Genomic DNA, 19,302 nt, shown 5'->3' with positions numbered 1-19,302 from the left:
TGTTCCTATGAAGATAACAGTCTGGTTATGTCATGTTGATGGGAGTAGTACTGGAGCAGAGTGTTCCTATGAAGATAACAGTCTGGTTATGTAATGTTGATGGGAGTAGTCCTGGAGCAGAGTGTTCCTATGAAGATAACAGTCTGGTTATGTAATGTTGATGGGAGTAGTACTGGAGCAGAGTGTTCCTATGAAGATAACAGTCTGGTTATGTAATGTTGATGGGAGTAGTCCTGGAGCAGAGTGTTCCTATGAAGATAACAGTCTGGTTATGTAATGTTGATGGGAGTAGTCCTGGAGCAGAGTGTTCCTATGAAGATAACAGTCTGGTTATGTAATGTTGATGGGAGTAGTACTGGAGCAGAGTGTTCCTATGAAGATAACAGTCTGGTTATGTAATGTTGATGGGAGTAGTACTGGAGCAGAGTGTTCCTATGAAGATAACAGTCTGGTTATGTAATGTTGATGGGAGTAGTCCTGGAGCAGAGTGTTCCTATGAAGATAACAGTCTGGTTATGTAATGTTGATGGGAGTAGTACTGGGGCAGAGTGTTCCTATGAAGATAACAGTCTGGTTATGTAATGTTGATGGGAGTAGTACTGGAGCAGAGTGTTCCTATGAAGATAACAGTCTGGTTATGTCATGTTGATGGGAGTAGTCCTGGAGCAGAGTGTTCCTATGAAGATAACAGTCTGGTTATGTAATGTTGATGGGAGTAGTCCTGGAGCAGAGTGTTCCTATGAAGATAACAGTCTGGTTATGTAATGTTGATGGGAGTAGTACTGGAGCAGAGTGTTCCTATGAAGATAACAGTCTGGTAATGTAATGCAATAAGGGTGTCTGCCAGGATAGCACAATATGCTACGGAACAATGAACGCTGTGTGTGTGTCACAGAACAATGCACTTTGACTTGAGTATACCAGTGGTCTGTGATAGACGTAACACACACTGCCGTCCAAAAGTTTGGGGTCACTTAGAAATGTCCTTGTTTTCAAAAGAAAAGAAATGTTTTTGTCCATTAAAATAACATCAAATTAATCAGAAATACAGTGTAGACATTGTTAATGTTGTAAATGGCTATTGTAGCTGGAAACGGCTGATTTTTAAAGTAATATCTACATAGGCGTACAGAGGCCCATTATCAGCAACCATCAGTCCTGTGTTCCAATGGCACGTTGTGTTTGCTTATCTAAGTTTATCATTTTAAAAGGCTAATTGATCATTAGAAAACCCTTTTGCAATTATTCTAGCACATCTGAAAACTGTTGTGCTGATTAAAGAAACAATAAAACGGGCCTTCTTTAGACTAGTTGAGTATTTGGAGCATCAGCAATTGTGAGTTCGATTACAGGCTCAAAATGGCCAGAAACAAATAACTTTCTTCTGAGACTCGTCAGTCTATTCTTGTTCTGAGACATTAAGGCTATTCCATGCGAGAAATTGCCAAGAAACTGAAGATCTCGTACAACGCTGTGTACTACTCCCTTCACAGAACAGCGCAAACTGGCTCTAACCAGAATAGAAAGAGGAGTGGGAGGCCCCGGTGCACAACTGAGCAAGAGGACAAATACATTAGAGTGTCTAGCTTCATTAAATAGTTCCCGCAAAACACCAGTCTCAACGTCAACAGTGAAGAGGCGACTCCGGGATGCTGACCTCCTAGGCAGACTGGCCAATAAAAATAAAAGATTAAGATGGGCAGTCTGAGATATGGCTTTTACTTTGCAACACGTGTGTGTGTGTGTGTGTGTTTGTGTGTGTGTGTGTGTGTGTGTGTGTGTGCTACCAGTTTGTAAAACAACACCCTTCCTCCTGCTCCATTTCATTTCAGATTGTATTGTGGAAGCTACAGTACAGTACGTATGTCATCTGATATGGCTGCATCAGTTCAAGAACATCCACAGGTAGGCCTACAGTATGAATGCCTGTAGAATGCTGGGGCACCCACCACAGTATGAATGCCTGTAGAATGCTGGGGCACCCACCACAGTATGAATGCCTGTAGAATGCTGGGGCACCCACCACAGTATGAATGCCTGTAGAATGCTGGGGCACCCACCACAGTATGAATGCCTGTAGAATGCTGGGGCACCCACCACAGTATGAATGCCTGTAGAATGCTGGGGCACCCACCACAGTATGAATGCCTGTAGAATGCTGGGGCACCCACCACAGTATGAATGCCTGTAGAATGCTGGGGCACCCACCACAGTATGAATGCCTGTAGAATACTGGGGCACCCACCACAGTATGAATGCCTGTAGAATGCTGGGGCACCCACCACAGTATGAATGCCTGTAGAATACTGGGGCACCCACCACAGTATGAATGCCTGTAGAATACTGGGGCACCCACCACAGTATGAATGCCTGTAGAATGCTGGGGCACCCACCACAGTATGAATGTCTGTAGAATACTGGGGCACCCACCACAGTATGAATGCCTGTAGAATACTGGGGCACCCACCACAGTATGAATGCCTGTAGAATGCTGGGGCACCCACCACAGTATGAATGCCTGTAGAATGCTGGGGCACCCACCACAGTATGAATGCCTGTAGAATGCTGGGGCACCCACCACAGTATGAATGCCTGTAGAATGCTGGGGCACCCACCACAGTATGAATGCCTGTAGAATGCTGGGGCACCCACCACAGTATGAATGCCTGTAGAATACTGGGGCACCCACCACAGTATGAATGCCTGTAGAATACTGGGGCACCCACCACAGTATGAATGTCTGTAGAATACTGGGGCACCCACCACAGTATGAATGCCTGTAGAATACTGGGGCACCCACCACAGTATGAATGCCTGTAGAATGCTGGGGCACCCACCACAGTATGAATGCCTGTAGAATACTGGGGCACCCACCACAGTATGAATGTCTGTAGAATGCTGGGGCACCCACCACAGTATGAATGTCTGTAGAATGCTGGGGCACCCACCACAGTATGAATGCCTGTAGAATACTGGGGCACCCACCACAGTATGAATGTCTGTAGAATGCTGGGGCACCCACCACAGTATGAATGCCTGTAGAATGCTGGGGCACCCACCACAGTATGAATGCCTGTAGAATACTGGGGCACCCACCACAGTATGAATGCCTGTAGAATACTGGGGCACCCACCACAGTATGAATGTCTGTAGAATGCTGGGGCACCCACCACAGTATGAATGTCTGTAGAATACTGGGGCACCCACCACAGTATGAATGCCTGTAGAATACTGGGGCACCCACCACAGTATGAATGCCTGTAGAATGCTGGGGCACCCACCACAGTATGAATGCTGTAGAATACTGGGGCACCCACCACAGTATGAATGTCTGTAGAATGCTGGGGCACCCACCACAGTATGAATGTCTGTAGAATGCTGGGGCACCCACCACAGTATGAATGCCTGTAGAATACTGGGGCACCCACCACAGTATGAATGTCTGTAGAATGCTGGGGCACCCACCACAGTATGAATGCCTGTAGAATGCTGGGGCACCCACCACAGTATGAATGCCTGTAGAATACTGGGGCACCCACCACAGTATGAATGCCTGTAGAATACTGGGGCACCCACCACAGTATGAATGTCTGTAGAATGCTGGGGCACCCACCACAGTATGAATGCCTGTAGAATGCTGGGGCACCCACCACAGTATGAATGCCTGTAGAATGCTGGGGCACCCACCACAGTATGAATGTCTGTAGAATGCTGGGGCACCCACCACAGTATGAATGCCTGTAGAATGCTGGGGCACCCACCACAGTATGAATGTCTGTAGAATACTGGGGCACCCACCACAGTATGAATGCCTGTAGAATGCTGGGGCACCCACCACAGTATGAATGTCTGTAGAATACTGGGGCACCCACCACAGTATGAATGCCTGTAGAATGCTGGGGCACCCACCACAGTATGAATGCCTGTAGAATACTGGGGCACCCACCACAGTATGAATGCCTGTAGAATGCTGGGGCACCCACCACAGTATGAATGCCTGTAGAATGCTGGGGCACCCACCACAGTATGAATGCCTGTAGAATACTGGGGCACCCACCACAGTATGAATGCCTGTAGAATGCTGGGGCACCCACCACAGTATGAATGCCTGTAGAATACTGGGGCACCCACCACAGTATGAATGCCTGTAGAATGCTGGGGCACCCACCACAGTATGAATGCCTGTAGAATGCTGGGGCACCCACCACTGAACGTTGCTCTCAATCAGAATCTGGAACGTCTTCTTCTACTCTACATTCTAAACAAACATCTAGTTTATGTTAAGAAGCAGCCCTGTTTACCGGCTAAACACAGGCAGGCCTGACCTGCAACCAGCCAGTCAGCCCTGCAGTCAAACGCACAGCCATCTGTTGCATCTTAGCCTATGCTACACTGATAATGACATTGCTCATCTATATATTTATATATTCTTATTTCATTCCTTTACTTAGAGTTGTGTGTATTAGGTTTTTGTTGTGGAACTGTTAAATACAGCTTGCTAGATATTACTGCACTGTCGGAAACAAGAAGCACAAGCATTTTGCTACACTCGCAATAACATCTGCTAACCATGTGTGTCAAGGCATCAGTGTAATGTGGTAGGCGAAGTCAGGTGCAGGACACAGAGCTAATCAGAAGGCGTACTTTACTCATAGGTATAAGAAAGAACAACAACCTCCACGCAGGGAGGGAACAAACCTGTACACTAACGACAACCAAAACATGAACAAACACGCACAACACACAGTGTGAGACAGAGGGTTAAATAGGGAAGACATAACTACATGATGGGAAACAGGTGTGACCAATTAAGACAAAACAAGTCGAACATAGATACATGGATCGGTAGCAGCTAGTACTCCGGTGACGACGAACGCCGAAGCCAGCCCGAGCAAGGAGGAGGGGCAGCCTCGGCTGAATCCGTGACCATGTAATAATAATAATAATATAATGTGTATGTGACCAATACATTTGATTTGATTTGAAATAGCACCCTGTTCCTATTTAGGGCACTCGGGATGGCTAACTCTTGAAATCACTTCTGAAACCACAGATTTAGGTGAAACAGCTTTTCGTTTGTTTGGACTTTACTTATGGAACAATCTTCAGAATACCCTACTGTTTGCTCTTACAGTCTCCAAAGTGCCATTTTCGGTGGTGGTATATCACCCAGGGCTCCCTTGTAAAAGAAACCTTGGTCTCAATGGGAACACCCTGCCTAAATAAAGGTTCAATAAAATCATATAAATAGAATAGTTTAGATCCCAAATGGTACCATATTCCCTATTTAGTGCCCTACTTTTGACCAGGGCCCATAGGTTAAAAGTAGTGCACTATATAGGGATTAGTGATATGTAGTTCGCGAACGATTCGTTCTTTTTGAACTACTCTTTTTACTGACTCGAGAGTCATGATTCGTTTTTCTGAATGACTCCTTCATTTTAGTCAGTCCTTTGACCTGCTAGTGCTGGCTGCAATGAGTCCTACAGCAGGATTACAAGCCAATTTATGCTTAATCCGAAAATGTGGTTGGAGACTCTGTATGGAGGGTGTGACGCAATTGCGGAGCCTCCAGAGGCACTCAGAGGCCAAATTGAGCTCCTTACCGCATCGATTTTATGACAATGTGGAGGGCGTCATATAGCTCTGCATTGACATGATTGGTTGATGGTGGGTGGGAAGTCCTGTATAAACACAAACTCACTTCCTTGACAACTTCCTTCACAACAGCTCTACTCAACAGCTCGGCGCTGCTGTGTGAAGCGCAAGAAGTATGAATGCCCTGACTTCTGCAGAGGCCGTATCACCGTAAACGCTGCACGGCCAATGCAGATATCGGACTGACCATGCAGCACCTTTAACACACGCTCCTCTGGCTCAGCGGCTCGAGTTTATACCTCAGTGCTCCAGAGACGTGCTCCGACCACCAACTGTCTGTCATATGCGCGCAGAAAATAGATAATGTGAAGAAACCTCCATGTTTAGAACTGATAATTTATCGCATGTTGCAAGAATGAATGCATTTAATTGATTATTGAATGTTTTGATTGACACAGTTTTGTAGAACCAAAACATACACAGCCTCTGCTCAACAAACTCAAACTCGAGAACTCATCTTTTAGGGGGGGGGTTGCAGTTCGCTAACGACTTTCCCACGTTTCCTGGCTACCCACCCAGACTACTTGCTCCGGGCCAAACGCTACACCACGCCCACGGACGTTACTTCTCCGCAGTGAGAAGTATGTAGTGAACGACAGAGCAGGCTACTAATCACCCGGCAGTCAAGCAATGCATTCCGCCAAGAGTCGTTCACAATCTAGTCCGGTTTCAAATGTATCAATAAATAATCTTATTTGTATGCCTAGCAATCAACAAATGTACATCGTTTAAAGCACACGTTTACAAGTCTCAGTCACAAACAACAGCTCCAATAAGCCCCCTATGGTGAACGACATGTGAACGAGAGGCTTGTTGAATCATTACTCTTTCGAGTTTTCAGTTTAACGTTCGCCGGTAGGGGGTCCTGCGTGCTCAGAGCATTACTGACTCAAATGAACGAAATATTAGTTATTTTGACTGAATGAGTCTAAAAGATATTAGTTAGTAAAAAGAGGCGAACTTCCCATCACTAATAGGGATCTTTTGTTTTGGGAATTTGGGGTCGTACAGGACAAGGGTTTGGACCAGAGCCGAACCAGAAGACCAAAGGAACAACAAAGCACTGAGGTTCTAAGGGCCATTATGACACCTGAGATCTTTGAAACAACAACCGGATCCTTTCAAATAGCTCTGTACATGGATATGAAACCAGTTTTATATGCAGCAGATTGTGATTGGGTAACATTGTCACCTTGAAAACAGAGAGGCTTGAAATAAATGGGTGATAAAAAAGTGTTGAGAGTATTTTTTGCATGGTGAGTGATGGGTGCTGTAAGAGCAGGTGACATGGACAGACTGTGTGTGTGACCTGCTCTAGTCCTTACCTGACTGCTGAGCTAATTCCCTCTGACTCTGATCTCTCCTTAACAACACAGGTGTGTTTGACCGCAGAGTGAGAGGTAGAATGAGAGAGAGAGAGAGTGTGTGTGTATATGTGTTTGTGTGTGTATGTGTGTGTGTGTGTGTGTGTGTGTGTGTGTGTGGTTGCACGGATTTAAAGGCCAAAAAAACACCTTACAAACACAGATATCAGCTATACGCCAGAAGCTCGATTACGCACAAACGATATCTCATTGCACTTACTCTTTCTACCTCTCTCTCTCTCTCTCTCTCTCTCTCTCTCTCTCCTCACAGCTCGTTCATTCACTAGCAGCAATAGACGCCTTTCTAATTCAAGCACTGGTTAGTAGAGTCCATAGGATTTAAACTGATTCCAATTCAGGCACTGGTCACAGTATGTAGGATTTAAGCCAATCACAGCCCAGCAGGTTGCCTGTCTGATCCTGATTACCTGGCAGGTACAACAACACTCTCCTGTCCTGTCCTCTCCTCCCCTCTTCCATCCTCTCCTCTTCCCTCCTCTCCTCTCCTCTCCTCTCCTCTCCTCGCTCCTCTCATCTTTCCTCCTCTCCTCTCCTCTCCTCTCCTCTCCTCTTTCCTCCTCTCCTCTCCTCTCCTCTCCTCTGCTCTCCTCTCCTCGCTCCTCTCATCTTTCCTCCTCTCCTCTCCTCTCATCTTTCCTCCTCTCCTCTCCTCTCCTCTCCTCTCCTCTCCTCTCCTCTCCTCTCCTCTCCTCTCCTCTCCTCGCTCCTCTCCTCTCCTCTCCTCTCCTCTCCTCTCCTCTCTGTCTGTCTATATTTATCTCACCCTAATCTGACCAGTTTACCATCTGTTGCTCCAGACCAATTCAATCACCTCCTCTCAGAGTACACAGTGAATTCCCATATCCACAAAGCATCTCAGAGTAGGAGTGCTGATCTAGGATCAGTTTGGCCTTTTAGATCATAATGAATAGGATTACATGGACAGGTGGGGACCTGATCCTGGATCAGCACTCCAACTCTGAGACTCTTTGGGAATAAAGACCCTGCAATTCAAGTTAGGAGCTGAACAGCTTTTTAGCAGACACTTTTATCCAGAGTGACTTGCAGCAGTGAGTACGTATATTTTCATACTGGCCACCCATGGGAATCGAACCCATACCCCTGGCATTGCAAGCACCATGCTCTACCAACTGAGCCACACAGGACCTGTAGTTGACATTCTTGCAGCCAGTCTCAAATCGTTTCCTATCCCTTCCCCTTGGCCCTAACTCCTCGATGTTAGCATGCCTAAAAGGTCTGGATAGGTTTTAGTGGGTAAAGCTTCCACCTTACAGATCTGCAAACATTGAAGGATTAGGGCCAAGCGGAGGTAGGGAATGAACTGGGACCGCCTAGCAGCGGTAGGTTCACTAGAAATTAAATACAACTGTTTTTGTGCTTAGAGAGTGACTGAGGGAAGGTTGAAGGCCTGTAAATTGGATGCCAGTCTGTTTCAAACCAAGAGACTTATTGCCCAGGTCAAACTAGACAAATACCTATCCCCACTGAATAGATAACATCTACCCAACCACATCACTTACCCTTTTCTTGGTGCCAATCATCAGGCTTAACGTTGGCGATCGTTTATCTGTCCTGCTGGGTGAGGCGGAGGTGTGTTTGAGGGCTTTAGTGAGGATGTGTATGGGTGAGGGTGAGAGGGCTTCCTCCTGGGCTACAGGGGAGGCTGAGGGGGTGGTGAAGGAGGAGGGCCGGGGAGAAAGATTGCCCATCTCGACGGCGAGGTCCTCGGTGCAGGCCAGGCCGTGACTACGCAGGTAATCATCTGTCTCTTTGTCGATGACCAGCAACCTGGTGCGATGCTCCACTGATCTGATACGATACACTACCTAGGGGGAAGAGGGGGAGAGAGAGAGGAGGGGAGGAGAGGAGGGGAGAGAGGGGAGAGAGGGGGAGGGGAGGAGAGGAGGGGAGAGAGGGGGAGGAGAGGAGAGGAGGGGAGAGAGGAGAGATAGATGGAGAAAAAGAGAGAGGGGGATAAATGATTAACTGCTTTCACATTTTTGTTGTACCGTTCATAATCATGCCAATAAAGCACAAATTGGGAGAGGGAGCGACAGATGGATTAGAGAGAGAGTGAGGAAAAACGATGGACTGGAAAGTAAGGAGAAGAAAGGGAGAGAGAGAGAGATAAAGAAGAGGATGATTTAGATGAGGTGAGGGATAATGACAGATCAAACAGAGGGATGGTAGTAGAGGAAAGGGAAGGAGGGAGTAGCCCAAGGAGATGAGGAACAAAAGAAGAACGCTGGAGAGAGAGAGAGAGAGAGAGAGAGAGAGAGAGAGAGAGAGAGAGAGAGAGAGAGAGAGAGAGAGAGAGAGAGAGAGAGAGAGAGAGAGAGAGAGAGAGAGAGAGAGAGAGAGAGAGAGAGAGAGAGAGAGAGAGAGAGAGAGTAATGGGTTAACATGGAGAGCAGGGTTGTGCCAGAAAGTAAACCACATTTTAATTCCAATTGCAGATTTTCCTCATTGAAAAGCATAGAAGGGAATTGGAATGTCAGTGTAGGCTACTTCCTGAACTGGCTGGAATTGAACTGGAATTGACCCCAACCCTGCTGGAGATAGGGGTAGTTACAGGATTAAAAGGTGATCTGACCACACATCTAGGGCAAATAGCTGTTGGTGTGACAACCTATGGGAAGTAGTTTGTCTGTACTGTCTTTTCGTTATGCGTCGGACCCCTGGAAGACTAGATGTCACCATTGGCATCGGCTAATGGGGATCTAATAAAATCTAAATCTATAGTGGTCAAACAGGTAGAAGGTAACATATTGTCTGTGGTACACACTCAAATGCATGCACACACACACACACACACTTGAGTCAAACTCACACACACACACACACACACACACACACACACAGAGAGACAGAAGAGATAGAGAACATCTGACAACTGTGACTGACAAAAAGCGAAGGAAAGCTTTGACTATGTACAGACTCAGTGAGCGTAGCCTTTCTATTGAGAAAGGCCGCCGTAGGCAGACCTGGCTCGCAAGAGAAGACAGGCTAGGTGCACAATGCCCACAAAATGAGGTGGAAACTGAGCTGCACTTCCTACACTTTCTGCCACAAGAAAAGGGCAACAAGTGAAGCACAAACACCATTGTAAATACAACTCATATTTATGTTTATTTATTTTCCCTTTTGTACTTCAACTATGTGCACATTGTTACAACACTGTATATAGACATAATATAACATTTGAAATGTCTTTATTCTTCTGGAACTTTCGTGAGTGTAATGTTTACTGTTCATTTCTGATTATTTCACTTTTGTTTATTATCTATTTCATTCGCTTTGGCAATGTAAACATATGTTTCCCATGCCAATAAAACCCACTGAATTTAATTTAATTGAGAGAGAGAGCGAGAGAGAGAGAGAGCACTCACTTGATGGTGCGTCTCGTCTTCCACGTTTTCCCCGTTCACTTCCACGACCCGGTCCCCCTCGCGCAGCCCCGAAAGCTCGGCGGGGGAACCGGGTTCCACTTTCCGTATGAACTGTCCGCCTTTATTCCGCTCGCCGTGAAGGTGAAAGCCGTACCCGCGCGGCCCTTTCGTTAGGAAACAAAGCCTTGGTCTCAGGTCCCACTCCATTCTATAGAATGTCCGTGTGAAAAATCTAGAGTCAGATGAAAGTTCCTCAAACCAGGAACAAAGTTAGGTTAGGCTACCTATCCCAGGCAGGACAGGAACGTCGGTCCAAAGGAATGATCACAGACCTCCGCGGCCAAAAACTCTCCTTTCACCATGATGATGTGCACTGGTGTGCCATTGCTGAGAACAGACAAAAGTATCCAAACCACACAATGTAAAAAGAAAGAAAAATACAGGTTGGCTACTCAAAAGGAGGAGAGATGTCAATCAGCATACAATCTAACCCTAACCCTACAGTCCCCGGGGCTGGTAAAACGAGAGCCGTAAAGTTGTTATGCGAGTAAAACAACCAGGACGCTGTCGCTAGTTAAATTACCGTAGATTACCTCGAGCCTACCTGAGGATTTATCCAGAAGATCAGAGATTAAGGAAGCGCTGCTTCACACACAGACACACACACAGTAGCCTAAATACCCCCGTCAGTGTGTGTGTGTGTGTGAAGGCGATCCTGTGCCACTTCGCGCTACAGTGGCAATGACGAATAGCGACAGGCGCCTCTATGTTCTGTTCCGTTCACACCTGCACAGCGTGACACACACACACACACACACACACACACACCACACTCAACTGTAAAAAAAAACTCCTGGGAGAAATAGGATGATAAATTGCCCATACAGGCGAAAAGAGATCCAGGAAGCGCTTATATACCTGCTGCCCGAGTCCCACGCCTGATAGTAAATATATTTCCCATTATATACAGTGGGGAGAACAACTATTTGATACACTGCCGATTTTGCAGGTTTTCCTACTTACAAAGCATGTATAGGTCTGTAGTTTTTATCATAGGTACAATTCAACTGTGAGAGACGGAATCTAAAACAAAAATCCAGAAAATCACATTGTATGATTTTTAAGTAATTAATTTGCATTTTATTGCATGACATAAGTATTTGATACATCAGAAAAGCAGAACTTAATATTTGGTACAGAAACCTTTGTTTGCAATTACAGAGATCATACGTTTCCTGTAGGTCTTGACCAGGTTTGCACACACTGCAGCAGGGATTTTGGCCCACTCCTCCATACAGACCTTCTCCAGATCCTTCAGGTTTCGGGGCTGTTGCTGGGCAATACGGACTTTCAGCTCCCTCCAAAGATTTTCTATTGGGTTCAGGTCTGGAGACTGGCTAGGCCACTCCAGGACCTTGAGATGCTTCTTACGGAGCCACTCCTTAGTTGCCCTGGCTGTGTGTTTCAGGTCGTTGTCATGCTGGAAGACCCAGCCACGACCCATCTTCAATGCTCTTACTGAGGGAAGGAGGTTGTTGGCCAAGATCTCGCGATACATGGCCCCATCCATCCTCCCCTCAATACGGTGCAGTCGTCCTGTCCCCTTTGCAGAAAAGCATCCCCAAAGAATGATGTTTCCACCTCCATGCTTCACGGTTGGGATGGTGTTCTTGGGGTTGTACTCATCTTTCTTCTTCCTCCAAACACGGCGAGTGGAGTTTAGACCAAAAAGCTATATTTTTGTCTCATCAGACCACATGACCTTCTCCCATTCCTCCTCTGGATCATCCAGATGGTCATTGGCAAACTTCAGACGGGCCTGGACATGCGATGGCTTGAGCAGGGGGACCTTGCGTGCGCTGTAGGATTTTAATCCATGACGGCGTAGTGTGTTACTAATGGTTTTCTTTGAGACTGTGGTCCCAGCTCTCTTCAGGTCATTGACCAGGTCCTGCCGTGTAGTTCTGGGCTGATCCCTCACCTTCCTCATGATCACTGATGCCCCACGAGGTGAGATCTTGCATGGAGCCCCAGACCGAGGGTGATTGACCGTCATCTTGAACTTCTTCCATTTTCTAATAATTGTGCCAACAGTTGTTGCCTTCTCACCAAGCTGCTTGCCTATTGTCCTGTAGCCCATCCCAGCCTTGTGCAGGTCTACAATTTTATCCCTGATGTCCTTACACAGCTCTCTGGTCTTGGCCATTGTGGAGAGGTTGGAGTCTGTTTGATTGAGTGTGTGGACAGGTGTCTTTTATACAGGTAACGAGTTCAAACAGGTGCAGTTAATACAGGTAATGAGTGGAGAACAGGAGGGCTTCTTAAAGAAAAACTAACAGGTCTGTGAGAGCCGGAATTCTTACTGGTTGGTATGTGATCAAATACTTATGTCATGCAATAAAATGCAAAATAATTACTTAAAAATCATACAATGTGATTTTCTGGATTTTTGTTTTAGATTCCGTCTCTCACAGTTGAAGTGTACCTATGATAAAAATTACAGACCTCTACATGCTTTGTAAATAGGAAAACCTGCAAAATCGGCAGTGTATCAAATACTTGTTCTCCCCACTGTAGTCTAGATACACTCACGCAGTCTTAGTAGGATGAAGTTTACCCCTAGCAGTTTTGCACACCCCAATCTAATGGTTAAGGTCAGGGTTGAGGGAGGGTGATCTGATCCTAGATCTGTGCTTATGAGCAACTTCTACTTGGAGCTGCAACAGGCAGGTAGGAAGCAGTGACTTGATTGGTTCACGATTGTGACCTGGATGAGAGGGAAGTCTACCTCATCTGTTGGCTGTGAGAGGGAGAGACAGAGAGAGAGACAGAGAGAAAGAGACAACCAGAGAGACAGCGAGAAAGAGAGAGCGAGACAGAGAGAGGAAGAGAGAGAGATAGGAAGAGAGGCTGAGAGAGAGAGGAAGAGAGAGAGAGAGAGACAGACAGAGACAGAGAGAGAGAGAGAGAGAGACAGAGAGAGACAGAGAGAGAGAGAGTGAGTGAGACAGACAGAGAGAGGGACAGAGAGAGATAGAGAGAGAGAGAGAGAGAGAGAGAGAGAGAGAGAGAGAGAGAGAGAGAGAGAGAGAGAGAGAGAGAGAGAGAGAGAGAGAGAGAGAGAGATAGAGAAAGAGAGAGACAGAGAGAGAGAGAGAGAGAGAGAGAGAGAGAGAGAGAGAGAGAGTGAGACAGAGAGAGAGAGATAGAGAGAGAGAGATAGAGAAAGAGAGAGAGACAGAGAGAGAGTAGTCTGTAGATAAGAAATAGCATTAAATGAACAGGCTATTGTTGTATAAATGCGTTTAATAAAGTCTACACAGGGTTGAATGGGCTATTAAAATGGCTACCTAGTGTTTCATAATGTCTACACAGGAGTAAAATTAGGTTAGGTAAGGTTGAAAAGTTTAGTTAGGGTTAGGGTTAAGGTAAGGGATAGTTTTAGATTTTGATTAGTAGTTTTGCAGGTCAGCAGTGTCCTTATAGTCTCTCCCAGGCTGCAGTGTCCTTATAGTCTCTCCCAGGCTGCAGTGTCCTTATAGTCTCTCCCAGGCTGCAGTGTCCTTATAGTCTCTCCCAGGCTGCAGTGTCCTTATAGTCTCTCCCAGGCTGCAGTGTCCTTATAGTCTCTCCCAGGCTGCAGTGTCCTTATAGTCTCTCCTGGGCTGCAGTGTCCTTATAGTCTCTCCTGGGCTGCAGTGTCCTTATAGTGTCTTCCGGGCTGCAGTGTCCTTATAGTCTCTCCTGGGCTGCAGTGTCCTTATAGTCTCTCCCAGGCTGCAGTGTTCTTATAGTCTCTCCCAGGCTGCAGTGTCCTTATAGTCTCTCCCAGGCTACAGTGTCCTTATAGTGTCTACCAGGCTGCAGTGTCCTTATAGTCTCTCCTGGGCTGCAGTGTCCTTATAGTGTCTCCCAGGCTGCAGTGTCCTTATAGTGTCTTCCGGGCTGCAGTGTCCTTATAGTCTCTCCTGGGCTGCAGTGTCCTTATAGTGTCTCCCAGGCTGCAGTGTCCTTATAGTGTCTCCCAGGCTGCAGTGTCCTTATAGTGTCTCCCAGGCTGCAGTGTCCTTATAGTCTCTCCTGGGCTGCAGTGTCCTTATAGTCTCTCCTGGGCTGCAGTGTCCTTATAGTCTCTACCAGGCTGCAGTGTCCTTATAGTCTCTACCAGGCTGCAGTGTCCTTATAGTGTCTACCGGGCTGCATTGGCTATACAGTCCTACCAGTGAGATCCAGTGGAAATCTAAGTAAATAGTTGATGTAGGACAAGGGTAAATATCCATCCAGGATGTTTGCTTCCTGGATACTCATCTGTTGCTTGACTGAAATAGAGAGTGCTCTTACTGCCCAATCACACATTTAGATTATAATAATGAGGTTATAATAATCTCTCGTGGGCAGACTGTGTAAACATAAATGGTGCATCTGATGAAATTACGTACGATTTTAGTTGTGGGTTACCCGACGTGAAGGTTATAATAACCGTGTATAGGGGACTCTTCCATCAGTAAATATAACTTACGGTATAGGTGTATGATTAGACCAATAGGCCTACAGTTGTTGGATGTTATAGAATCAAATAGTAGTGGAAAATACTCATCCAACCCTCTTTAGAACACAGGAATACTCATCCAACCCTCTTTAGAACACAGGAATCCTCATCCAACCCTCTTTAGAACACAGGAATACTCATCCAACCCTCTTTAGAACACAGGAATCCTCATCCAACCCTCTTTAGAACACAGGAATACTCATCCAACCCTCTTTAGAACACAGGAATCCTCATCCAACCCTCTTTAGAACACAGGAATACTCATCCAACCCTCTTTAGAACACAGGAATACTCATCCAACCCTCTTTAGAACACAGGAATACTCATCCAACCCTCTTTAGAACACAGGAATACTCATCCAACCCTCTTTAGAACACAGGAATACTCATCCAACCCTCTTTAGAACACAGGAATACTCATCCAACCCTCTTTAGAACACAGGAATAGCATAACATTGATCTAAGTTTGATGTAGTAAAAAACAGAACCAAGCCCAAGTAATGGGAATACTAGGCTGTATTCTCCTAAGTGTCTTATTCTGACCCACTGTACAGCAGCACCACCTGGGGGATAGTTATATGAAATGCATTTCACACTATGCAACAAAATAAAGAGCACATTTCTAATATATTTTTGTTGTTGTTGTAAAAAGTAATATGATATTTACAGAAAAAAAAAACATTTTCCTTAAAGTATATATATTTTTTATTACTAATGTTAAGGCCGCGACTACAACAACAAAATACTTAAATACATGGAATTTTGTCCTTGAAGCGTTTAATGAAAATACTGTAGAATTCCATTAATTCCTATGGGGGACTGCTCCTACTGGGTAGTGCCAACATGGCAGACCAGCGGTTTCAAAGCAGAGAGAATGATAGAGGCCTCTAGTGGCCAAAAGGCAGTATAGCATGGGCAGCGCCATTTAGGGCTTCCGCCATTTTTATGGACTCAACTGGCCAGACTTCCTACTTCCTTGGCTGATCCCTCCTGGTGACCCTGTCGGAGTGATGTCCTACCGGACATCACGAGGGATCAGCCAATCGTGAGAAAGAAAATTGACTACTTCAAAATGGATATTGCCTCAATGACACTGCCCATGCTGTCACAGATGCTATAGAGTCCCACAGTACTAGTAATAATACCCATAAAACCTAGTGGTCAAACAAGGAAATGGTTCTAATCGTTTTTCCACCATACATTTTTCCCATAGGGGATTTTAGAAACACTTAAAATTAAGGCTGTGTTTCGTGTAGGTTTACCCTGGCGTGACGTTTTGATAACCATGTAAATCTCTCTTGGATAAGGTGACTTTTAATGAATGCTAATTAGCTGCTAATGTGGCTATCATAAAGAACTACAAGTGCCATGATAATCTGGACGAGACTGCCGAATCGAGGCAAATGTAAGAATCTCTGGATTAACTATCTAATGTTAGCTAAATTTAGTATTGAATCAATTGGATAAATGTCTTTAAATGGACAATTCTGTGAACTGTCTTGTGCAAGTTTTAAATTGACACAATATCTGTTAGCAAAGGTGACAGCTAGAGATGACGTGCAGGAGCTTGCAGGGATTTGTAGTCTTGAATGATGTCTACTTTGATGCTAATTAGCATTTTTGAATCTGAGAGTAAATAGAGCTGAATATATTGATTAAAGTAATCTTGTCCGAGAGATTTACATGGTTATCAAAACATCACGCCAGGGTAAGTCTACACGAAACACAGCCCTTATTTTAAGTATTTCTGTCGGTGTAAAAAGGGCTTTATGAATACATTTGGTTTTTGATTTAGAATAAGAAAATTAACTACATCAAATTGGAGATTGCCTCAATGGCGCTGCCTATGCGCTCACAGACGCCATAATGGGAATGATATAGGGATGACTTCTCTATTATTCTCTATGCTCTCAATGGATTTATGGCGAAGAGCTCAATTGTATACTCCTCGCATCCTCTCTCCTCGTCTCCTTCTCAAAACCCATTGGAGGGGATGGTCAGAGGGGAGGGACCTTTGGCTTTCTCATCCAATGGGTTTTGAGAAGGAGACGAGGAGAGAGGACGTGAGGAATATGCAATTGAGATCTTCCCATTGGGTAACTGCATAGGTGCAGTGTGTCTGAAAGTAGGTATTACGAAAGAAGTGGGTGGCTCAACAGAAGTGGGTGTATGGAAAGCGAATCAGCTAATTGGGTAGATTTGTTGTCACTCAAGAACGTTTTGAGTGGCTGATTGGGCTGCATGAGTCCATAAACCGGTGTAGCATTTTAGCTATTCTCCTAACCTACCAAGTTAATTCTCCTAATCTGCCACGTTAATTCTCCTAACCTGCCATGTTAATTCTCCTAACCTGCCACGTTAATTCTCTTAATCTGCTACGTTAATTATCCTAACCTGCCACGTTAATTCTCCTAACCTGCCACGTTAATTCTCTTAATCTGCTACGTTAATTCTCTTAACCTGCCACGTTAATTCTCCTAACCTGCCACGTTAATTCTCTTAATCTGCCACGTTAATTCTCTTAATCTGCTACATTAATTATCCTAACCTGCCACGTTAGTTCTCCTAACCTGCTACATTAGTTTTCCTAAACTGCCACGTTAATTCTCCTGATCTGCTATGTTAATTATCCTAACCTGCTACGTTAGTTCTCCTAACCTGCCATGTTATAGATAAAAGGATAAGTAGCATATTGTTTTTAAACATGTGCATGTTTTTTCTCCTGAGAAAAAATTGGGTTTTTCAAATTGGCTGATTCAAATTGGGTTTGACAGATTTCAAAACCCTTCTGCAAATTGGGTTTGGCAGATTTCAAAACTCTTCTGCAGTAGGATACACATCCTGACTATCCTCAATGAAAAGTGGCTATAGAGGACACTCTTCCGTTTGTCAACTAACGAATTGACACACTCCTGGACCACTCGACCACTTATCGGTTTCTGGGTCACGGAGGAGAGAGGACGGAGGAGAGAGGATGGAGGACGGTCTTTTGCCCAAACAAGAATCTCCCCAAGTATGCAGTTACCCATACTTGTCTCAATGGCCAATACATATGCTGCATTCGTAACCAAGTGGGAGGTGGGAATTCACCAGTTGTGAAGTCATAAATACCAGTTGGATGCATTAACGTGCTTTGAACTCGTTGAGAAAAACGCTGATTGGCTAATGGCCAACAAGCTGGGCAAACCATAAACTTAAAGTACAGCTATCATGCATGTAAACCAATTATAGTGCATGTAAACCATATTAATAAACTGAACAAAAATATAAACGCAACAAGTAAAGTGCTGAGGAGTATTTCTGTCTGTAATAAAGCCCTTTTGTGGGGAAAAACTCATTCTGATTGGCAGGGCTTGGCTCCCCAGTGGGTGGGCCTATGCCCTCCCAGGCCCATCCATGGCTGCACCCCTGCCCAGTCATGTGAAATCCATAGATTAGGGCCTAATGAATTTATTTCAGATGACTGATTTCCTTATATGATCTGTAACTGAGCAAAATCTTTGAAATTGTTGCATGTTGTGTTTATATTACTGTTCAGTATAGATTGCATTATATAAATAATGTTTTGTTGTTGCATTTAACTCCTGAAAGTTCTCAAGGTAATTTCCGTAGTAGGTGACATCAGAGGTAAGCATGTGGAGATGTTGGAGCTCAGGATGACAGACCAGTTTACCCACTAGTAATTACCAGTAGGAGGGCTGTTGAAGTGGATTCTTCCTAGTCGTATGTGGTAAATTCCCACTTCCCACTTGGTTGTAAACGCAGCAATAGTGGAAGAAATTCAGCTTTTATATAGGACAACAATGATCTGGCCGGGAGGAGTTTGCACAGGGTGATACGTGATTGCATTCGTTTTGTAACCGGTCTGCCTCCGGTTTGTTTTTGGCGGCACATGGCTCAAAACAAGGTGATCTAGTTCAAGCACGCGGAGTAATGATTTAGGATTCTGAGTTTTCATATGCATGCCATAGGCCTAAGCGTTTGGTCTTGATAAAATCCCCATTATGTGCTTTAAGTGCCTTTCCAATGTTGGAAATATTCCAACATTTTATGGAAAATACATGTATGTTCCTGAATGATGCACCATGCTGCCTTGTTAACAATTATGACAGGGCCGCGCAGATTACTGTTCGATTTGAGAAAGGCGCTCCTCTCTACCGGCTTTGCCCGGTCACGTGCACCCCGGTTCAGCCTAATCGAACTCCTTCAATATCCAGCAGGTGTGCGCACTTGGTATTAATAAAACAAATCCGGAACTAGCGTCGCACCTGCAGGATATTTAAGAGGACATGACCGAGATGTACTTTTCCTAAATCGTCGAC

The 19,302-nt window shown here is 45.1% G+C and overlaps 1 protein-coding gene across 1 annotated transcript in view; it reads right to left on the bottom strand.

Annotated features, from left to right (window-relative positions):
- Positions 1 to 11,098, bottom strand: part of LOC121534335 (Na(+)/H(+) exchange regulatory cofactor NHE-RF2-like) — a 23,625-nt gene extending 12,527 nt beyond the window's left edge. The window contains exons 1-2 of the mRNA XM_041840981.2: positions 10,433 to 11,098; positions 8,564 to 8,869 (exon numbers count right to left, since the gene is read on the bottom strand). Coding sequence (XP_041696915.2) covers positions 8,564 to 8,869; positions 10,433 to 10,639 — 513 coding nt within the window. The 5' untranslated portion in view covers positions 10,640 to 11,098. The remainder of the gene's footprint in view (positions 1 to 8,563; positions 8,870 to 10,432) is intronic.
- Between the last annotated feature and the right edge of the window lie 8,204 nt (positions 11,099 to 19,302).

The sequence above is a fragment of the Coregonus clupeaformis genome, chromosome 38 (assembly GCF_020615455.1).
Source record: "Coregonus clupeaformis isolate EN_2021a chromosome 38, ASM2061545v1, whole genome shotgun sequence".
NCBI lineage: Eukaryota > Metazoa > Chordata > Actinopteri > Salmoniformes > Salmonidae > Coregonus > Coregonus clupeaformis.
This window is presented reverse-complemented; position numbering and strand designations above follow the sequence as displayed.